At 32.0% G+C, this 20,569-nt stretch overlaps 1 protein-coding gene across 1 annotated transcript in view; it reads left to right on the top strand.

Moving 5' to 3' along the window:
* LOC139521128 (CUB and sushi domain-containing protein 3-like) overlaps positions 1–14,719 on the top strand; it is a 30,994-nt gene extending 16,275 nt beyond the window's left edge. The window contains exons 6-14 of the mRNA XM_071314432.1: positions 2,742–3,003; positions 7,398–7,493; positions 8,225–8,413; positions 8,974–9,159; positions 9,645–9,824; positions 10,068–10,256; positions 11,148–11,327; positions 12,715–12,891; positions 14,273–14,719. Coding sequence (XP_071170533.1) covers positions 2,742–3,003; positions 7,398–7,493; positions 8,225–8,413; positions 8,974–9,159; positions 9,645–9,824; positions 10,068–10,256; positions 11,148–11,327; positions 12,715–12,891; positions 14,273–14,607 — 1,794 coding nt within the window. The 3' untranslated portion in view covers positions 14,608–14,719. The remainder of the gene's footprint in view (positions 1–2,741; positions 3,004–7,397; positions 7,494–8,224; positions 8,414–8,973; positions 9,160–9,644; positions 9,825–10,067; positions 10,257–11,147; positions 11,328–12,714; positions 12,892–14,272) is intronic.
* The last annotated feature ends 5,850 nt before the right edge of the window (positions 14,720–20,569 follow it).

The raw sequence follows: 20,569 nt of genomic DNA, 5'->3' as shown, positions 1-20,569 counted from the left end.
ATCACTTGAAATGGCTTAACTCAATCAAAAAACATATGAAAACAAACAAGTGAATATACACTGAATTAATAAATGTGATCTATGAGACACAGAAAGTCAATCATATATTCGATATAACGATGTAAAATAAAATAATGTACACAGGTAAATGAAAATAATTTTGTAGAGAAATGGAGAACGGAAATCTTTTTTTACAAAATGAATAATTTTGTGGTTCACATAGTTCGAGATAAGAAGTGATAATTTATAATGATACTAAACATATGTCAAAGCTGGAATATATTATTCAAAGCGGTATGAAAAGCAACCCTTTGCATTTGTAAATGCAGCAAACATGTAAAAACCTGTCTCTTTGCCTCCCTACATAAATGAATTTATCAGATTCAGTTCTTTTTTTAATTTAATTTTTCTTTTGCTGATGAATTTTGCCATTTTCGATATTTGATATTTCCCTATTTTGATTAAAGGTTTCAAAATTAAAGGTTAAACAATGGGAATGTGTTTGTTAAAGGAAATATAGTGCTATGAAGAGTTGATTTACCATTATTTAATTTTTCTTATTTGTATAAGAGAGGGGCGAAAGATACCAGTCAAGCACATAGATTGAAAATAAACTGACAACGCCATTGCTAAAAAACAAAAAGACAAACAGACAAATAAAAGTACAGGAGACACAACATAGAAAACTTAAGACAAAGAAACACGAACCCCACCAAAAACTGGGGGGTGATCTCGTGCTCCGGAAGGGTAAGAAGATCCTGCTCCACATGTGGCACCCGTAGTGCTTATGTTATTACAAATCCGGTAAAAAGTCTAATTCGGTAGGTCACATTCGTGAAAAGGGAAGGGGATTGTAGTTACGACATAAGGAACATATCCGATATTATCTGTGAAACGGTTATTCCACAACAATCAACCAACTCGTGATGGCGTCCGTAAAATTTACCACGGGATGACTTCAACTTCACCGTTTGGATCTCTTGGTTATATAGCTTCCTTGTGCATATGAGCAGCAATCCTCTATCAATTATATAGATTATGTCTTGCCTTATTTTATTGATATTTCTTACAGCTTTATTTGTCTTTCTATTATCATTTTGAATATAGGAGAACTCAGAGTAAAATCATCATTGTAGGACATTTTCTCCTTTAAGAACCGAATCGACAATTTCTATAGACAAACCTTGTAATTGTAGGTTAACAAATTCACAAGAAAGTCGATTGACAATTTGCAGGAAAATAACAGTTGTTTTTTTTTATATAAAAAAAGACGATGTGGTATGATTGCCAATGAGACAACTCTTCACCAGAGACCAAAGTGACACAGAAATTAACAACTATAGGTCACCATACGGCCTTCAACAATGAGCAAAGCCCATATCGCATAGTCAGCTATAAAAGGCCCCGAAAAGACAAGGTAACAAAAAATTCAAACGAGAAAACTAACGGCCTTATTTATTTTAAAAAAATGAATTAGTTCGTTTCTACATGTGTTGCATTGTTGTTTGGGTTTTTTGTTGCACTTTAGTGTTTCTGTTGTTTCGTTGTCTTCGTCTTATATTTGATGTGTTTCCCTTACTTTTAGTTTGTAACCCGGATTTGTTTTTTTTCTCAATCGATTTATTACTTTCGAACAGCGGTATACTACTGAACATGTTATCTTTATTTAGTCATACGTGACTTTAAAATACTGAAACATTTTTATTCACTCCTATTTCCCTTTACTCTTACTTTACTGTCATACCTAACACATGTAAGATTCTTAAAGAAAATTGTCTGTAACGTAAATATTGTATTTTGAGGGATATAAAGCAAAACAAGACGTTATTATTATTTTTTGCTCATGTCAAAGGAGTGGTGGCAAAAAGGCCCTTATTTGGCCCAAAAATTACTGCAAATTCAAAAGTTATCATGCATATTTTTAAATTACTGAAAATTTTACTAAGGTACAAGGTATTCAGAAAAACAAAACTAACTCGACATTGAATAAGTTACCATGGCAATAAATGTATTTTTCATCGTTTTTGTGAAAACAGTACATATAATGATGTAAGTGTGACGTCATCCGATAAAAACCTTGATGTTTTTCATTTATATTTCTTGATCCTATGCATTTTTGAAAAATTATGTGCCAATTTGAACTAGTTATCAAACATTTAATTTTTTCTTGGGCCAAAACCAGGCCTTAATGCCTTTGTTCTATCAATTGTTGTTTTCAAGACATAAGGCAATATTATTGCAATCTTCATTTCTCGTCCATGTTCTTTTTAAAGCCATGGCGACAACACACGTTGTGTGCCGGAAAACAATACAACACATACTTTATACTTAATACCATAAGTATCATTTATCAGTTTCTGAGAGGAGGTATTTTGAAGAAAAGATTACGACGACGGATAAAGTTGTCGGAAACAAAGTGATGATGATAATAACAAGTAAAATAATATAGCAATACATCTCTTTATCTTATGAGTTTATTTATTAAATATAGTAAACTACCATATCTCATCTCCTCCGAGGTCATCATTCATGGAAATGTGAGTAAATACTCCGATGTCATCATTCATGGAAATGTGAGTAAATACTCCGAGGTCATCATTCATGGAAATGTGAGTAAATAAGAGATGGCAACACGATGGTATTTTGAAAGTTTTGTCTTTAAAGATAACGATTTCAACTTGCAGTATGTTTCAATTAATTACAAACAGTGACATAAATGTGCATGGTCATTGTTTTTATAGATGAAAACGGAAGAAGAAGTCGAGAACGGGAATTACGGGTATTCCTTTTTTGTACCAGGAATGATAAATGGTTTTAATGATTCCTCTTTTTATGGAGGATTAATGTTTGGCTTTTCATCTGACACAATCTATTTGTGGCGACCTCCTGATGATGGAAAAGGATGTTTGTTTGCCGTAGGCGGATCGTGGGGAAATGGGGCTCACAGTGAATGCAGCACACAGGCTAAGATATATGCACTTGGAATAAATTCCAACTTTGAAGGTCAGTTTATTATCATATATCTAAGACAAAAAGTTGGTTCAGGCGCATACATGCGGCGGAGTTAATACATGTTTTATGAGATCTCGACCCCCTATTTCTCTATCCAATGTAGAATACGCACAGTAAAATTCAGTTTAAAAGAAGTCCGGCTCCAGGTATCAGAAAATAAAACTAAGCAAAATGACAATGATACAGAAATTGACAAAGACCTTTATATACTAGCAGTTACTGACATACCAGTTGCTGACATATTTTTCGTGAAGACAGATAGTCAAATATAAAACAACACCAAAAGTTTCATATCTAGCAAAATCATCTTTTTTTGTTAGATTTACGTTTAAAATATGACATTTAGGTAAAGCTATGGTTTGCAGTAAAGATATTTGAGCCCATTAAGTTACTTTCGAAACTAAAATTAATTGTTTCTGACCGAATAAATTGTTGTGAATGTTTGACGAACGTTATTCGAGAGATGTATGAAATTATGAAAAAAAATGATGCATCTGAAAAAATTTCTGGATAATATTGTTATTTTAAATTCAACCTGGAATTTTTCAAACACGATGCATGTGTATTCATATTCATCCCCTTAAATATCGGTTATTTCAACCTCATTATGTTTTCGTTTTAATTTCTATGCTTTTTGTAGTCTTAGCAGGTGAATGAATTAAAGAAACTTTAAATTGCATATCTCATATATATTGTTTACACTGCTTATAGATACCAGGAATGTAAAGTTGTGTACGACTGACCTGCGTTTCCCCGTCATTGACTCGCGAATCAAAAAGGTTTAAAAGTCCAAATAAAGTACAAAGTTGATGGGCATTGCGGAATAAAAATTATGAGAGGTTTTGTCTACTATAACTACTTTAATCTTTTCTTAGGGTAGAACATACATAATATTTCCACACATTCGAAGTTTTGTAAATAGTTGAATTACAACTGATACTTCATGTCAGCACAGAAGCACAGTAGTTGACAACTGGGCCCAAAGGAAAAGATCACATCTCTAGTCTTTTGTTGCAATTTAATTTTCCATTTCAATGTATCCTCGTTAATAATGAGAAGCTTCTATAATGAGTTTGAAACGTCCCGTGCCTATATTAGGTCCGAGACCACAAGTTTTGTTTTTCTAGTTACTTGCCATTAATTTTTATACCCCTTCAAAATTTAGTTCTCCATGTTTAATGCCTCAAATTGCAAGTAGGGGGGTGAAATTACACTGTAAAAAAATTTGGGTCCAGAATTTTAAAGGAAAGTAGTGATTTGGTCCAGCTAAAAAAGGTTTAAAATTAGCACTTCGGAAGCTGTCAAAAGATTTCAAGCCGCCCTAAACATAAAATTGGCCATATTTTGAGTTAGAGCCGATGAAGTTTTCTATAATTTTTATATAATGTGTCCCCAAAAGTAGTACAAATCACTGTAAAAGTTTCTTTGAGAAAGCGCAGGTGGGATTTTTTCTATTTTCATTTATGTTCTAAAAGAAATGCACTACGAAATAATTGTGTTCTCGGACCATATGTAGCAATATTCCAGCAACACCTGTGCATGGAGTTTAAATCTATATACTCTCAAGTTGATTTGAGTATTATTTAGCCTTTTTTTGTTCTAACAATATGGTAATTTATTAAACTCCACAGCCTTTCACCTTGTTCTCTTATATTTTACATTTGGATACCATTTGGATACTTGATACTGATTCGTTGCATACAGTGCTAGGGCTGATTTTCCTGAAGCAAGTTGTTAAACAATAATATTAGATAATGCAAACACAAACACCGACCTATGCAAACACATCTTTTAGTGCAGGCTCAACTTAGTGTCTCAGCACTGGTATTTGTTTAGGGTTGTAAAGGTTTTAAGGACTTTATGTAAATAAAAAGCACTGATACATGGACAAACATGCGAGTTATCTGTGTTTTAAAAAATATGTGGATTTTCTGTAAAAGTTCTGGCTTGATTCGCCATTTACTCTCCATTTTTGTTTCAGCTTTTAAAAGACAATAAATGAAACAAGGAACGTTACGTTTCACTTTGGATGGACGTCAAGTTGGTTACTTATTCCCTATTCCCTATTCGTTACCTATTCCCTATTCCCTATTCGTTACCTATGCCCTATTCCCTATTCGTTACCTATTTGTTACCTATTCCCTATCTCCCTATTCGTTACCTATTCGTTACCACTCACTTTGGTATATAAACAAAATAACTCGTCTCATGTTTGATATTTTTGCTATTTAAGTTTTTACAGCATGAACATTTCTTGATACACAGACCTACAGAAGGGATCATAAACAATAATATTGGATTTTTGTCATATAATTGAGGTAACCCCTGGGTTATAAGTTATTAGGAAAAGATCATTGATAATGCCCAGCATTTTACATTGATGCAGCAAATATGAAGTGATGGTACACAACATTTCACAGAAGGTTGTGTTCTTCTTGGAGATAAGCAATACCCAACATCTTTTAACAAGAACCATAAAAACACATCAAAGATGCCAGACATGATTTTTCTATTAAAGACCCTCGTAAGATGGAATTTTCGTGTTCGAAATGTATGAATGAAAAAGATAAAACAATGAGTACATTATCAAGGAATCAAAAACCGAAATTAAGAGACATCATAAAAAGTCACAATCCAGCAACCTTTATAGACGTAACAAACGTGTTTCAACATTAACATTTGTATTACTAAAATAATATTGTTTTCCCCAAATTTATTAGTGAAGGAAGATGCTAATTGTCTTAAAAGGCCGAATTTAAATGGTGAGGCCCTCTTTTTTTCTTCATACTATATGTGTTATATATTTTTTTCGTTCGTTTTTTTGTACATAAATTAGGTCTTTAATTTTTCTCGTTTGAATTGTTTAACATTTATCATTTAGGCGCTTTTTATAGCTGACTATGCGGTATGGGCTTTGCTCATTGTTGAAGACGGTTACCTATATTTGTCTATTTCTGTGTCATTTGGTCTCTCGTGCAGAGTTGTTTAATTGGCAATCATACCACATCTTCCTTTTTATTTATATTTACTCTAAATAAGTACTTTCTTAGCTTAGTCGCTTATGACTGATTAATACTATAACTATCTACTACTCAGAACAAACAATCCATTCACACTCTATTTTCCCAGACGCCTGTACCCACTATTTTTGACATTTTTACCTATTATAAAATTGAGAATGGAAATGGGGAATGTGTCAAAGAGACAACAACCCGACCATATAAAAGACAACAGCAGAAGGTCACCAACAGGTCTTCAATGTAGCGAGATATTTCCGCACCCGGAGGCGTCCTTCAGCTGGCCCCTAAACAAATATATACTTGTTCAGTGATAATGAACGCCATACTAAACTCCAAATTGTACACAAGAAACTTAAATTAAAAATAATTCAAGACGAACAAAGGCAAGAGGCTCCTGACTTGGGACAGGCGCAAAAATGTTTATGAGATCTCAACCCTCCCCCTATACCTCTAGCCAATGTAGAAAAAGTAAATGCATAACAATACGCACATTAAAATTCAGTTCAAGAGAAGTCCGAGTCTGATGTCAGAAGATGTAACCAAAGAAAATAAACAAAATGACAATAATACATAAATAACAACAGACTACTAGCAGTTAACTGACATGCCAGCTCCAGACTTCATTTAAACTGATATGTATGTTTTTTTTCGTTCACATATTGTTAAAACCAGGTTTAATCCATCATTTTCTACATAAGAAAATGCCCATACCAAGTCAAGAATATGAAATTTGTCGTCCATTCGTTTGGTGTGTTTGAGCTTTTGATTTTGCCATTTGATTAGGAACTTTCTGTTAAGAATTTTTCTCGGAGTTCAGTTTTTTTGTGATTTTTTCTTTTTCCGACCCAAAGAATCTAGACACCATTATGACCCTCTCAACACAAACACCTATTAGAAACACTCTATAACCCCTGTGGTATTTTTATTTGGACGTTATCTTTAAGCGGAAGTATGATTCTTATCAGAATATCACCTTGTCCTCTCCGGAGTCGAACGCAGGAGCTCTGTGTTACAATTCAGCGCTGGAAACAACTTTCTTGACACCTGACAGAGCGAGACAACGTAAGAGCTGCATGGAATATTCAATCTAATATAGTTTCGTATATATATATTATACTAATGTTCTCTGCTATCTATACATGTTTTATATTATGTAATATATGTTGTTGATTTTTCTATAGCATGTCTATGCTTTTGAAATAAAACTTCATCCATTCATCCATTCAATGCTCTACTAACTGACCATAACGAGTACTTCGTTAGCACAGCTAATATTTAAAGGAAAGCGCACTATAATTAGTAAATATACTTTTTGGAGATCTGTAGTTTCCTTCTACAAAAAATAAAATTATAACTGCTTTTTAGAGGATGTATGTGAAGGCAAGGGTTGCTCAGCAACAAGAGTTGGACCCAAGTGTGATTGTGGTAGCAGCGGTTTTGAAGGCCAGTTTTGTGATAGTCGTACGTATTCTGGTGTTTCTAATGTTAGTTAACGATGAAATCATTTACCTTGACTTCGCTGCATGCATTTTATCATTTAAATTCATCTAAATTAAAAAAAAGATAAACAATACGTTTTATAGTTGGTTATTCATGTTTTAAGTGGAAAACAAGACGACCGTTTTGAAATGGATCTTGTAATTGGATTCATTTACATAGGGTTGATAGAAAATCTGAATCATAAATAAAGGTCATATGAAACGAATGACTGGCGAACAATAATATAAATTAAATTCTTGAACCAATGCATGCATAACACATAACACTGAGTCTTCTATGCACAATTTTATCAGTTTTAACGTATCCCTATCGTATCATCGTCAAATAATTTCATTTTACTTGGTTAGTTTTGTTGTGAAACTGTGAAATAATAAATGGTCGTGTTTTGTCACCTTTAAATCAGGGAACCACGTGTTTTATATGTACAATAAGATACAGGTTATTTTTGTGAAACTAAAATGAAGATAAAAATAAATTATTCATGCTATAATTCGTTTCCTTCTGAATTTGACAATTATTTTTCAAACGAATTTGTCTTCGCATTTAATTTGACTTTTCGAAGCACAACTTATAGTTGTATTTGATCATTATCATTTTACATCGACGTCTTTTTCTCAAATTGTCAAAGTTGATACTGTATTTTGATTTGTACCTTGCAAAAATAATAACTAGACACAACTTTTTTTCCACAGCCATAGTATGTGATGCACCAAATGATTTTAACGCAACATTAGTTCGACCTAGTTCAGCTGCTTTGACTTTTGTTTTCAACTCTACTGTACAGTTTTCTTGTATTGATGGATACGAACCTGTCAATGGTAGTACTGTAAGAACATGCACACTTAACAAAACATGGAGTGAAGAACCATTGGAGTGTGACCGTAAGTTTAACGTCACTTATCTCAGTTTCAGGTGGTTTTAAAAGTATTAATCTTTTTTTTTTCAAAACTAATTGCGTCGATAAAGAAACCTCAATGATTTGTAAGCATTTGAGGATAGTTTGTTTACCATAGCATTAACACGTTTTACTGCTTCGGGTAAATGGAAAAGTGGAGTTCACAAATTTTTCTTTGGATATGTCAGTAAATAGTTTTGGTCTTCGAGGTCCATTTTGTTTTACTATTCTTAAGAGAAAAAAGATAACGCTCTATACCTACGCGTATACAGTAGTTTCACAATTTCTTGATTTTCTACAAATATGTAGAAAACCATTTTTTTCTCTGCATAATCTTGAAATTAATGCAGAGTATATAAAGACATTTTTATTTTGGTGATGAAAATGGAGATGTTTTTTTTATTTTATTTTCGAGATTGTAATCATCCTATATGTTTTGAAAATCACTGGACATAGAGAATATGCAATATTGGTGAAATTCTAAATAATCAATAAAGGCTCGTCGTTTTTCATACTTCAGAAATTATAATAATTGTTTTGTAACAGGAATTTCCTGTTCAACCCCTGACGTAGAACCAGGTTCCAAAAGCTATATTAAGACAATATCCTCTCTGAAGTTTGAGGGTGAAGTCATTTATGGTTGTGATCCTGGCTACGGCATTATGAATGGCGATGGGAAAAGAGAGTGTGAGGCTAACGGTAACTGGAGTGGAATCGCACCATTCTGCAATGGTGAGTAAGAATAATTAAAAACACAAGGAACATATTTAACATTTCGTTTTGATCTGTCTAATGATTTTTTTCTACTAAAAATATAGATTTAGAATGATTAGGGGATTACGTCTTTTAATAAAAATCTAATTAAAAGAAAAAAAAACCAACACCGACGGCATACGATATTTATATCAATCTGCAGTTCGAATCTATATAATAAATATAAGACTGGTTCTAACTGATCATGCATAATGCTAACCGAAATAATCATTTACATGACCTCGACAGAAATGAGCCTACTCGGAGTTCAGTATTTTTGTGATTTTACTTTTTACTAACTTTCTTTTGTTACTATTGTTTTTAATCATGGTTTGCCATTTATAAGAGAAAACTTGGAGTTGCACAAGGACCTATATTTCTTTGTCGTTATTTTTAATAAATTGATCATCTTTTCAATAGCTTTGCATATCAATGTAAATAAACTAAAATTGTTTAAATTTCAGTCTCATGTGGTCAACCGACTAACAACGGTGGTGTAGAAAGGATAACATCACTTGGTGGTAACGTTGTTGGTATCTGGGCTAATTACACATGCGCAACAGGACACGAGAATATGACAGGAAGTGCCAGTAGGTTTTGCCAGATGAATGGTGTTTGGACTGGTACTCCTGTGTCTTGTGCAGGTATACTGTTAAAGTAAAATCGTAATAATTATGGAGCCCTTAGGCTAGAAAAATGCTTTACAATTCCAATCTTGACCCTATGAATCATATTGCTGTAATAACCCTTTACAATAATTTAAACATAGTCTACAATAGAACACTGTTCCATTTATATAAATGTTTGATTATTTTCAATTTTTTTTATAAAATTACACTGTACGTTCATTATATCTCTTTTCTCCAATGAATCAATTTTCTTTGCAGTGAAATATTGTGACATTCCAGTAAATGGGTCCAACTCTACGCTGACATATACATCTACATTTTATAACTCTGTTGCTACATACACTTGCGAGGAAGGATTTGTGAGCAATATCAATCCGAAATCATTCGTTAAAACTGCTAAATGTATGGATGATAAAACCTGGTCTGATTCTGCTCTAGACTGTCAACGTAAGTATTACGGCAAAGTAAACGAAATAGGAAAACAAATAAATATTATGCAGCTTTATTTTTCAAGAATGGTCGCTACTATGTTTCAAAATAACAAACTTTTTAAAAGACTGCTATTTAAGAATTGAATGCTTCTTTTTGTAACTTCATTGGGGCGTAAAATTGTTGACCGAAGAAAATTTTGTATGAAGCGTGGAAGCGCTTCATTCTAAAAATGTGCGCACGGTCAACGCTTTTACAACCCTATGAAGTTACAAAAAGAAGCATTGAATACTTATAATTACATTTTTTAAGCTAGGATCATGAAAACACGAATTTTATCAATTTTGTATTAAATTCACCTGTGCACTTTATTGTGGGACCTCGTGTTATCATGAATGATAAGTTTTATTGTGTAATGCAATTGCTTAAGGAACAACACATGATGTGCATTTAGCCATCAGAATAACGTATTATAATGAAACATACACCTTATGTAATTATAAATTGATAGTGTACAAATAAAAGGACAAAAAAGCAGAAGGAAATGAAAGGTCCGTGTCCTTACTTTTGAGATATAAAGCACTTGATTTTTGACGGGAAATACAATTTGAAATTAATACCTTTTTTCTTTCAAAAACTAGGAAAAATTACACGGCCACATGACAAAATAAGAATAAAAACACTGTCAGCCAAACAAAAGACGAGTTATATCCTAAATTAAATTATTTTGAAATAAGACAATTGACTTTGGATCAGATGCATGTATTTTAAATAATTAAAACAAATACGAGGATGTGTTTTACCCCCCCCCCCCCCAAAAAAAAAAGAAGCGAACACAAGAATATGTAAAAAAAAACCAAGAAAAATTACTTTTGATGTGAATATTTATTGATTGATTTTTCTTTGCAGCTGTTCAATGTTCACATCCAGTACATAGCACCTATGTCCAGCCTATAGATGTTATAATATATGAATATAGGGACGTAGTTATTTACCAGTGTGTTGTAGGCTACATGTTGGGGAGTGGTGACCTTATAAGAGAGTGCCAGGCTAACGGTACATGGACAGGTGATCAACCACATTGCAAAGGTGTGTATTCTACGATTATTTCTTAACCAATGAATAAACAACTACCTACTCATTCGACAATGCCAGAAGATTACGCAGATATTATTAGAAATGTAATTTACTACTTTGTGAAGATTTCTTTAAATGTCTTTCTACAAAATAATTTTATAAATTTATAAGCAATTAAGACGCATAATATGAGGTCGAGGGAACTAAAGTTATACAGTTGTCACAGAAGGTATAAAAATCTTTAAACAATAGTTGAAGCATCCAACCGCTATATACTGTGTTAAAAAATTGAGAAGGAGCGATTACAAAAGCATTATTTTGTGGCCTTTGAGATTGCATAACGGTGATAGGTTTCATGCCATTAAAAATTCTGTTAAAAAAAGCGAAAAATACCAAAGGGATATTCAAATCTTCAGTCGAAAAAAAACTATCAACAGATAAACAATAGTACACAAAACACAACATAGAAAATTAAAGACTGAGCAACACGAACCCCACCAAAATATTATGTTAGTTACGTTGTGATGAATGAGTGAGTTGATATAATCTGAATACATCATCATTTTATGAGCAAAGGCATTATAAAAAAATACTTTCTTAAGTAAGATGAATTTTAACTAATTTTGTTGTAAAAGACTTCTTTATAACATTTTTTCGGTTAGACATTTATTCATATGGAAATATCAGTGACACGATATTAAAATGATGCTTATTTTGAAGTTTTAGAAGGGAAATTTCGTTTTATCAGTTTCGCATTACTTGTAAATAAAGGAAGTTTCCCTCTTATAGTTGATGTGTTTCCCTCGGTTTTAGTTTGTAACCCTGATTTGTTTTCTCTCTACAGCTTTATGAGTTTGGAACAGCTGTATACTACTGTTGCCTTTATTGAGCCTTTAAGCAAATGTTTGGGGTATCACCAGTCCAGAAGTCAGCACTTCGGTGTTGACATGAATATCAATTATATAGTCATTTTTATAAATTTCCTGTTACAAAACTTTGAATTTTCGAAAAAGTAAGGATTTTCTTATCCCAGGAATAGATTACCTTAGTCGTATTTGGCACAACGTTATTGGAATTTTTCGTCCTCAATGCTATTCAACTTTGTACTTGTTTGGCGTTATAACTATTTTGATCTGAGCGTCATTGATGAGTCTTATTTAGACGAAACACGCGTCTGGCGTACTTAATTATAATCCTGGTACCTTTTTTTTAAAACACTTTTGAAATTAACACCACATGCACATACAGTTGCATTATTATACCTTACTTCGATTTCAGGGAAGAAAATGAATTAATTAATTTATTGTGTTGAGATATTTATAAACAGTAAACGTCGTAGTTTAAACAATATTTCCCTTGGTTATTTGAAATCATATTATAAATATCAGTTGTTTTATAGATATAGAATGTCCAGCACCCAATAACATAACTAAAGGTGTAATTATAACCACTGGTAAGGTGTATGGTGCAGAAGCTGTAGCAGTGTGCAATGTGGGTGCAGCTGTCATGTCAGGAAACATTGTACGCATGTGTGGATTATCTGGTACCTGGGTCGGGACAGAACCAGTATGTCAAGGTACTACACGTAAAATACATTTTAAATGCAATTTTAATTCTGAAAAAAATACATCGATTTTAGTTTTGTTATTGGCTAGTTATAAAAATATGAAAAAAAAACAGGAAAGAGAAGTAATACATTTGAATCATATTATTATAGATAGTTCTAATAAACTATGCAACCTGTAAAGCATACGCCATTTACACTGTATATAAGTATATTTAGAAATATGTGAACATCAAACACATTTAGATTTAAGATTAATTAAGTGGTGGACTTCATAATAAAGTGTTTTGAATTCACCCAAATCAGTGTAAATGAGAAGGATTTACCAACAGGGAAAAGGCGCAAGTTTTATTTTTGAGCAACACGACGGGTGCCACATGTTGAGCAGGATCTGCTTACCCTTCCGGAGCATCTAAGAGATCACCCATAATTTTTGGTGGGGTTCGTGTTGCTTATTCTTTAGTTTTCTATGTTTTGTCATGTGCACTATTGTTTGTCTGTTTGTCTTTTTTAAATTAATTCATGGCGTTGCCAGTTTATTTTCGATTTATGAGTTATGGTATCTTTCGTCCCTCTTTTGAAATGTGACAGACCAATTAATGGCAGAAACAACGACAATAAGACCATCAACACTCAACACAAACATGAAATTATATTTAAACTTTACCCTTGCATGGATCATCGAAGATTTATATAGTCTTACTATGTAATAATTTTATTTTTCCTTGGTTACATATGAAATGGCGCGAAAAAAAGTAGTATATAATTTTTTAAAGGAAATATAACCTTGCGGCGCAAAGGAAAGATTGATTTTAGTAAAAATTGGTATAGATGCAATGCGCCCTGCCATTAACTAGTTAATAAATTGAAAACTCTGGACTAAAAATAAAATATTGAATATCATATTAAAAATTTCATTTGTGTAATTTTCATTTATATTGTGTCCATTAATCTAGAATCAATGCAGATTTTTTATTTGATTTTACATTTCTTAAGTCATCCATTAACAATAGAAAGGTACAATTATGTTTACCTTTTGACGGTATAGACTAGAATATCTTTAATCTCAGTAATACACCCATTTTCGTATTTGTTCATGAACAATTGTTTTTTTAATATTTCAACAAAGGAAATGTTTCAGCGCATGAAATCTTTTGACAGTATTCCTATCTTATTTTAAATAATTTATACTTAACAGTCTTAAAAGTTTAATCAGTTTTCCATACCTAAATACCAATTGTTTTTTTTTGGCGCGTTTTTGTTTTTCAACTATTCTTCACTTCATATTTGTATGAACATTCTTTAACAATTTCAATATTTGAAATCAGTAGCATTTTATCTCCTAAATGTATTTTGTAAGCGAACACTTAAACAAAATTCATTTCAATTGTAGATGTGTATCAAGTTTTCCTAACGGTAAACACCACAGGCATTGGAAGTACCAACTATAGCTACGATTTAGTTAATCTGGCTATCGATGTGACATCGCTTTCTAGATATAAACGATCAAAGAAAAGTGTTTACTACGACAAACGATCTCATATTGCCATAGGAGCATGTGGGCTATTCGTTATAATTGCAGTGGTGACTTTTATTTGTTCATTAGATCTCATTAAGTTGAGTTCACAGTTGAAATATCTGCTAACACTACCTGAAAAGGTTTCTAAGAGGGTCGCTATGGAAAAGAGACCTAAAATAGTACACAAAGTATTTGTCACACGGAAGTAATATAATCAGAGAGTTAAAAAATCGACAAGTCAGTAAGGTGGCAGAAACCAGTTATTTTACAATAAATCTTTAGAATTTCATGGATTTATGATTTTATTTTCTTAAAAATTCATTGAAGCTTATATACAAATAAAATGTATGGTTTCAATGAACTGAGATGTGTGCGTGCTTATGTAAATATATAGAAAACCTTTAAATTTGGGTGACTGTCCAGCATGGAGATTTTGAAATTTATAAATGCATTGCAAATAAGGCAAAAAATGTGATGCTCTGATACCAATCTTATCCTCACCTGCAGAATACTGCTAAAAGCCGACAAGAATTTTAGGCAAAATTCAAGAGATAAAGGATATCAGTGAATTAGAGCCTTGTCCGAACCTATCCTTACCATCAAAATCTCAAGATATTTTTGTTTACATAAAACTGAATTTTCCCCCCACTTTGATTGGATGCCGTCAAGTGAGGATACCACAGTTTTGACACCTGGTTGGACCTATATGTGAGGGAAATCCCCAACCTGTGTATGCAACTACTTACTTGTGTAGTACAATAGCCTAGAATTTACATTCATTTATTTTTTCAGTCCACATGATGCAATTATATACCTCAATACTTAACTATAACACAATTTCTGCGTGGGACACATGTTCTAGTACACCAAAACTGGTACCTGCCACGTTTAACCACTGATTGAAAACAATATATTTCCATTGTTTTTAGTCTGATGTTCTATAGTCGTTTACCATTAAAAATACATGCATTTCATATGGTTACAGCACAAAAGAAAACATTAATAGGCTTTGTAAGACCAAATTTATTAAAGAAATATTTGCGTTTTTTGTCGTCAAACTGCTTTGAATGCCAAAATATTAGAAAAAAATGATTGTGTTCATATTTAATAGATTTTATTGTGTAAGTTTTCTGGTACAGTGTATGAATCATCCAACAGTTTATAAAACAGCTTAAGTTTATTGTTTCATGCATGATATGAAACCACTTACAACTGATCTCAAGAAGTATTTTCCCATTGTTTGAGGTATTAAATAGTCTCAATTTTTGTCACTACCATTGTTCTGTTGACTGCAGTGCTGAAAAAGGCTTAGTTATGAATAACCAATATTTCGGGTACATATGTTTCACTTTGTAGATCCATGATGCCCTAAACTAAGTGTACATTTATTCGCAATCAGTCTGATATCTCTTCTCCCCATGAGCTAGCTGTGTAGGCCGCATGTTGAAATTTTAGAATTGCCACAATAATGCTGATGAGAGAGACCACTTTTCTTATTTCTGTAGCCTGTCCTACAGTACCAACTATGTAGTAGACCTATAAAAAAAAGAAGAATTCACACATTCATAGTTAAAAAGTAAATAAATAAGAAAATGTCCATATCATATGAAATAAATCATTAAAACAGGTAATATACAGTATAATCAGCTTTTTCTAGTACTATGCTGAGGCTTATTTTACTTTTTCTCTCTTTGTAATTGCTATTATGATTTATGATATAAAATCATTGCTTGGTTAACATAATCATTTTAAAACCAATCAATTGAATGTCATTGTTTGTATTGGGATACAGAATTATCTGTCTTGATATTTGATAATTCTTAAAATCCATGTAAAAACTATTTGCTTGCAAACAGACCTATACATTAACTGTGAATAAAAGAAATATAATACTACACACCTGTAGAACTCTCAAAAAGGCACTTTTGTGATATGTTAAAATCATGTTTAGGCTTAAGGTGGCAGAAACCAGTTATTTTACAATAAATCTTTCGAATTTCATGGATTTATGATTTTATTTTCTTAAAAATTCATTCAAGCTTATATACAAATAAAATGTATGGTTTCAATGAACTAAGATGTGTGCGTGCCTATGTAAATATATAGAAAACCTTAAAATTTGGGTGTCTGTCCAGCATGGAGATTTTAAAATTTATAAATGCATTGCAAATAAGGCAAAAAATGTGATGCTCTGATACCAATCTAATCCTCACCTGCAGAATCCTGCTAAAAGCCGACAAGAATTTTAGGCAAAATTCAAGAGATAACGGATATTCAGTGAATTAGAGCCTTGTCCGAACCTATTCTATTTTAATAATTTTCAAGATAATTTTGTTTACATAAAACTGAATTTTTTCCCTACTTTGATTGGATGCCGTCAAGTGAGAAGACCACAGTTTTGACATCTGATTGGACCTATATGTGAAGGAAATCCCCAACCTGTGTATGCAACTACTTACTTGTGTAGTACAATAGCCTAGAATTTACATTCATTTTTTTTTCAGTCCACATGATGCAATTATATACCTCAATACTTAACTATAATACAATTTCTGCGTGGGACACATGTTCTGGTACATCAAAACTGGTACCTGCCACCTAACAAAAACGAACACGTAACTCGCTTGATATGTATTTGATATTAAGCTATACACAGTTTCCTGTTCGAAATAATAATTTTAAACCATTTCTCTGAATTTATAAATATAGGAGGCAAATGTACTGTATATGAAAAGTTATAACAAACTTAAGTAATTACAAATCTAAAATGCATTTGAGATATCATAAATAACACAAATAAGATGACATGATAATAGTTATCGAAGGTACCAGGCTTGCACACAGTAAGGTTGTTTCAAAGTTATAGTTGTCACATAATTCAATTATGTATTGATCTTTTCTAAGCATTAAGAAGTATGGTAAGCATAAATACTAGCAGTTATTCTATGAGGATCAATCATGATTTGATATAACAAATCAGCAAAATGTGTGTTGCTTTTCTAAAGTCCGTCAGTATATAATTTACTAAGTGCTAACTGAAACATATTCTATTACCAATGTGATGTTTTGTGGATTTTTTCATTTTTGAATAATGTTTTGTGCCGATGGATTTTTATTTTATTTCTGCGATGTAAATATAGAAGTATAAAACTGTGAAAGAACTACAATCATTGAGGTAGTTTTTGTGTCGTAATGTGCTCTAATATACAGATATACGGCACAAAACTTTGCATATCTTGTTCCGAAAGTAAAAAGGGAAATACTGGTCAGACCGTCTTGAAAGCAGGAGGTCCGGTAAGGGCCGATTTTGGCCTCAAATTTCAAGTTCATCTGACGTTTGATTTTGGACACTTTTTAAACACTTAAGTGTCTATTTCAGTTGATTCAGTTAGTTAATATGAAAATTTTTAACTGATTTAGTCATTAAAAACGCTCAGATTCAAGCTTAAATATGAAAAATCTATCAAAAAAGCCAACAAATGTCATTTTTCAGACGATTTTTTGTCAAAAATGAAAGTGGTTGCATCCGCGTTCATCCTCAACCTTTATATATGTTATGTATTATCATCAAATACAACTTACATTTCAATATTAAGAATTTACACAAATGCTGCCACTTTCATTTAAGACGGAAACCGTCTAAACTTTAACTGAAATGCTAAAATTGTGAAGATTTCAGTAATATAGCAGGACTTGATGAGGCTAGTACCCAATATATGTGCATTGTACTGTCAAAAACAGCCCATATTTATGAAGCAGAAGCATACTACATTCCAATAAATAACTAAAAGTTTACATTTTAACATTTTTGAAAAACTGCTATATTTTGGGGCCAAAAAGGGGTCTCACTGAACCTACTCCTTTTGTAGAATGCTTCAGCGAATTTGTTAAGCTGCTTGATTCATTTAAATATTTATCACATAAAAACGTTTTTGTTTCTTTTTCGATAACATATATTTTTAAGCATGATGACCAAAAAATAACTTGTATCAAAATATTAGTAAGATCTTATATTGTTGTGCGGTATAGTTATATAGAAAAAAACAATAGTAATATACCGCTGTTCAGTAGTCATAAACCCATTCAACTAAAACGGACCCTGGTCACAAACCAAACCTGGTGGACACTCATCAACTATAAAAGAATAAAGTTGATCATCAGAAACACTGCAACGCTACAAAAATAAAGGCCAATATACATAGAAAAATATTTCAAAACAACTGCCATATTCCTGACTTGGAACAGAACATTTGCAGAAAAAAACTGGTGGGTTGAACCTGGTGTTATGGTTAGCCAAACTTCCGCTTTATGTAAATATTAAAAATACCACTAACATGACAAAATTACGTGACAGGAATGCAGTACAAATAAATGCAAGAACATTCAGGACAGAGAATACATAAATACATATTTGTAAATTTCAACAAGTAAAACACAGAATAACAACGATTAATTTACGACAGTAAACAATTAAAGCACAGTAGAATCATGAATGTATCAACACCACAAAAAGTGACATCACAGCTAAATTTCTAAAAGTAGAATAAAAAATTCAGACGAAGTTTGTAATGGTATCATTTCATGTTTTTTTTTATAATTACAAGAATATTAATAGGGAATTGTGTTAATCAAGGTGGTAAATTATTTGTATTTCTTACCATGTCAGTTTTTTCTTCTAAATCATACTGTGTAAAACAAATAAATCCTGTGAATAAAGTTGCTTTAAACTAAAAATCATATAAATGAACAAGGTGATTAATCATATTTTTCTCTACATACATATAGAAAATAAAAAATAGAATTAAAACCACAAAAGATAAGACATTAAACAATATCCAACCAGAATTACAAATGAAACATCATAATTAGATGCATAAATATTGATTTGTATATACCGAGAAGCGTCTAACATCAATGATAATTTAATATCAGCAAAACAATCATATTCGGGAATATGTCAAGTTCGGCATTTCGAAAAACTGACGACGTAGATGGTAAACCACAATCTAAGACGTAGTAAACATGTTGTTAGTTAGTTTAGACACTGATACATCGTCAGTAAGTTCCAATCTGTTTTAGGGTTTGTATGACCAAGGAGGTTATATGAGAAGGAGAGAGGACCAAAAACGATGATTACACATAAAATGTTAAGTGGGTGTTAATAAGTTGAGATCGACTCTGTCACAGAGGGAAATTTTGTCCTGATTACATACCCGAGTATGAACGGAAACACCCGAGGTGTCATTAACTGACCGGATATACAATTATTGACATGTTAGAAATATTTTTATGATATTTTTTTATGTAAACATAAACTTATTACCAATAGAAATGAAACGAATATCCGTCTCATTGCCGTCAACAGAAAGTCATTTTTACGTTGTTCCCGATAAATTTCTCATATAACCTCCTTGGTATGACCAAAAAATAAATTGGAGCGCTTTTACTATGTTTTCAATCGAAAAATATAAAAATACCCAATGACGTCTTATAATTGATTGATTCTTATTTGTTTTACTTCCAACGGATGTCATATGAACAATCACTTTAATATGTGTATTTTGGCTTGTGAAACAACACTGCTTTTGAGACGAAAATAAATATAAAACAAAACGAAACAAAAACGCAGGACAGCCTTTTTCTCCTGTACATTGTAAACGCAACAAGGGAAATCAAAGTGGTCCACTTTTCTACCAAAAGAACAAAGTGAAATCAATCAATGAAATCGAAAAATCAGCGTCCGTCGTTTGTACTATACATACTGTTTCGACCACATGCTACTTCACAACTATTATTTAAACATCTGAGAATAGATATTACATACATACTCTAAACATTGACATAGGCAAACGTAAGAACGCAAATCAACGATGGAGATTAATCAATTATCAGAAAGATATGACATAAGTGCCGATGAGAGATTATGAGGCTGATGGTGTTTTCTTTCTGGGTAAGTTTGCAATGAATATATATAAAATTTATGCATTAATATAATTTATATTAAAAGAAATAAAGAATAGTCCTTCTTTTTCCCATTAAAACTATTTTGATAAAATTTTTGTAATAAAAAATTTCTGGTTCATGAAAAATCTGCAAAATGCAAACGTATCGTAAACACGAAACAGTTTGATTTGGAGAAAAATAACTTATGCTGTCTATAGAAATAATACC

This window comes from Mytilus edulis, chromosome 4 (genome assembly GCF_963676685.1).
Source record: "Mytilus edulis chromosome 4, xbMytEdul2.2, whole genome shotgun sequence".
NCBI lineage: Eukaryota > Metazoa > Mollusca > Bivalvia > Mytilida > Mytilidae > Mytilus > Mytilus edulis.
The sequence above is the reverse complement of the archived record's forward strand: the minus strand, read 5'-3'. Positions and strand labels throughout refer to the sequence as shown.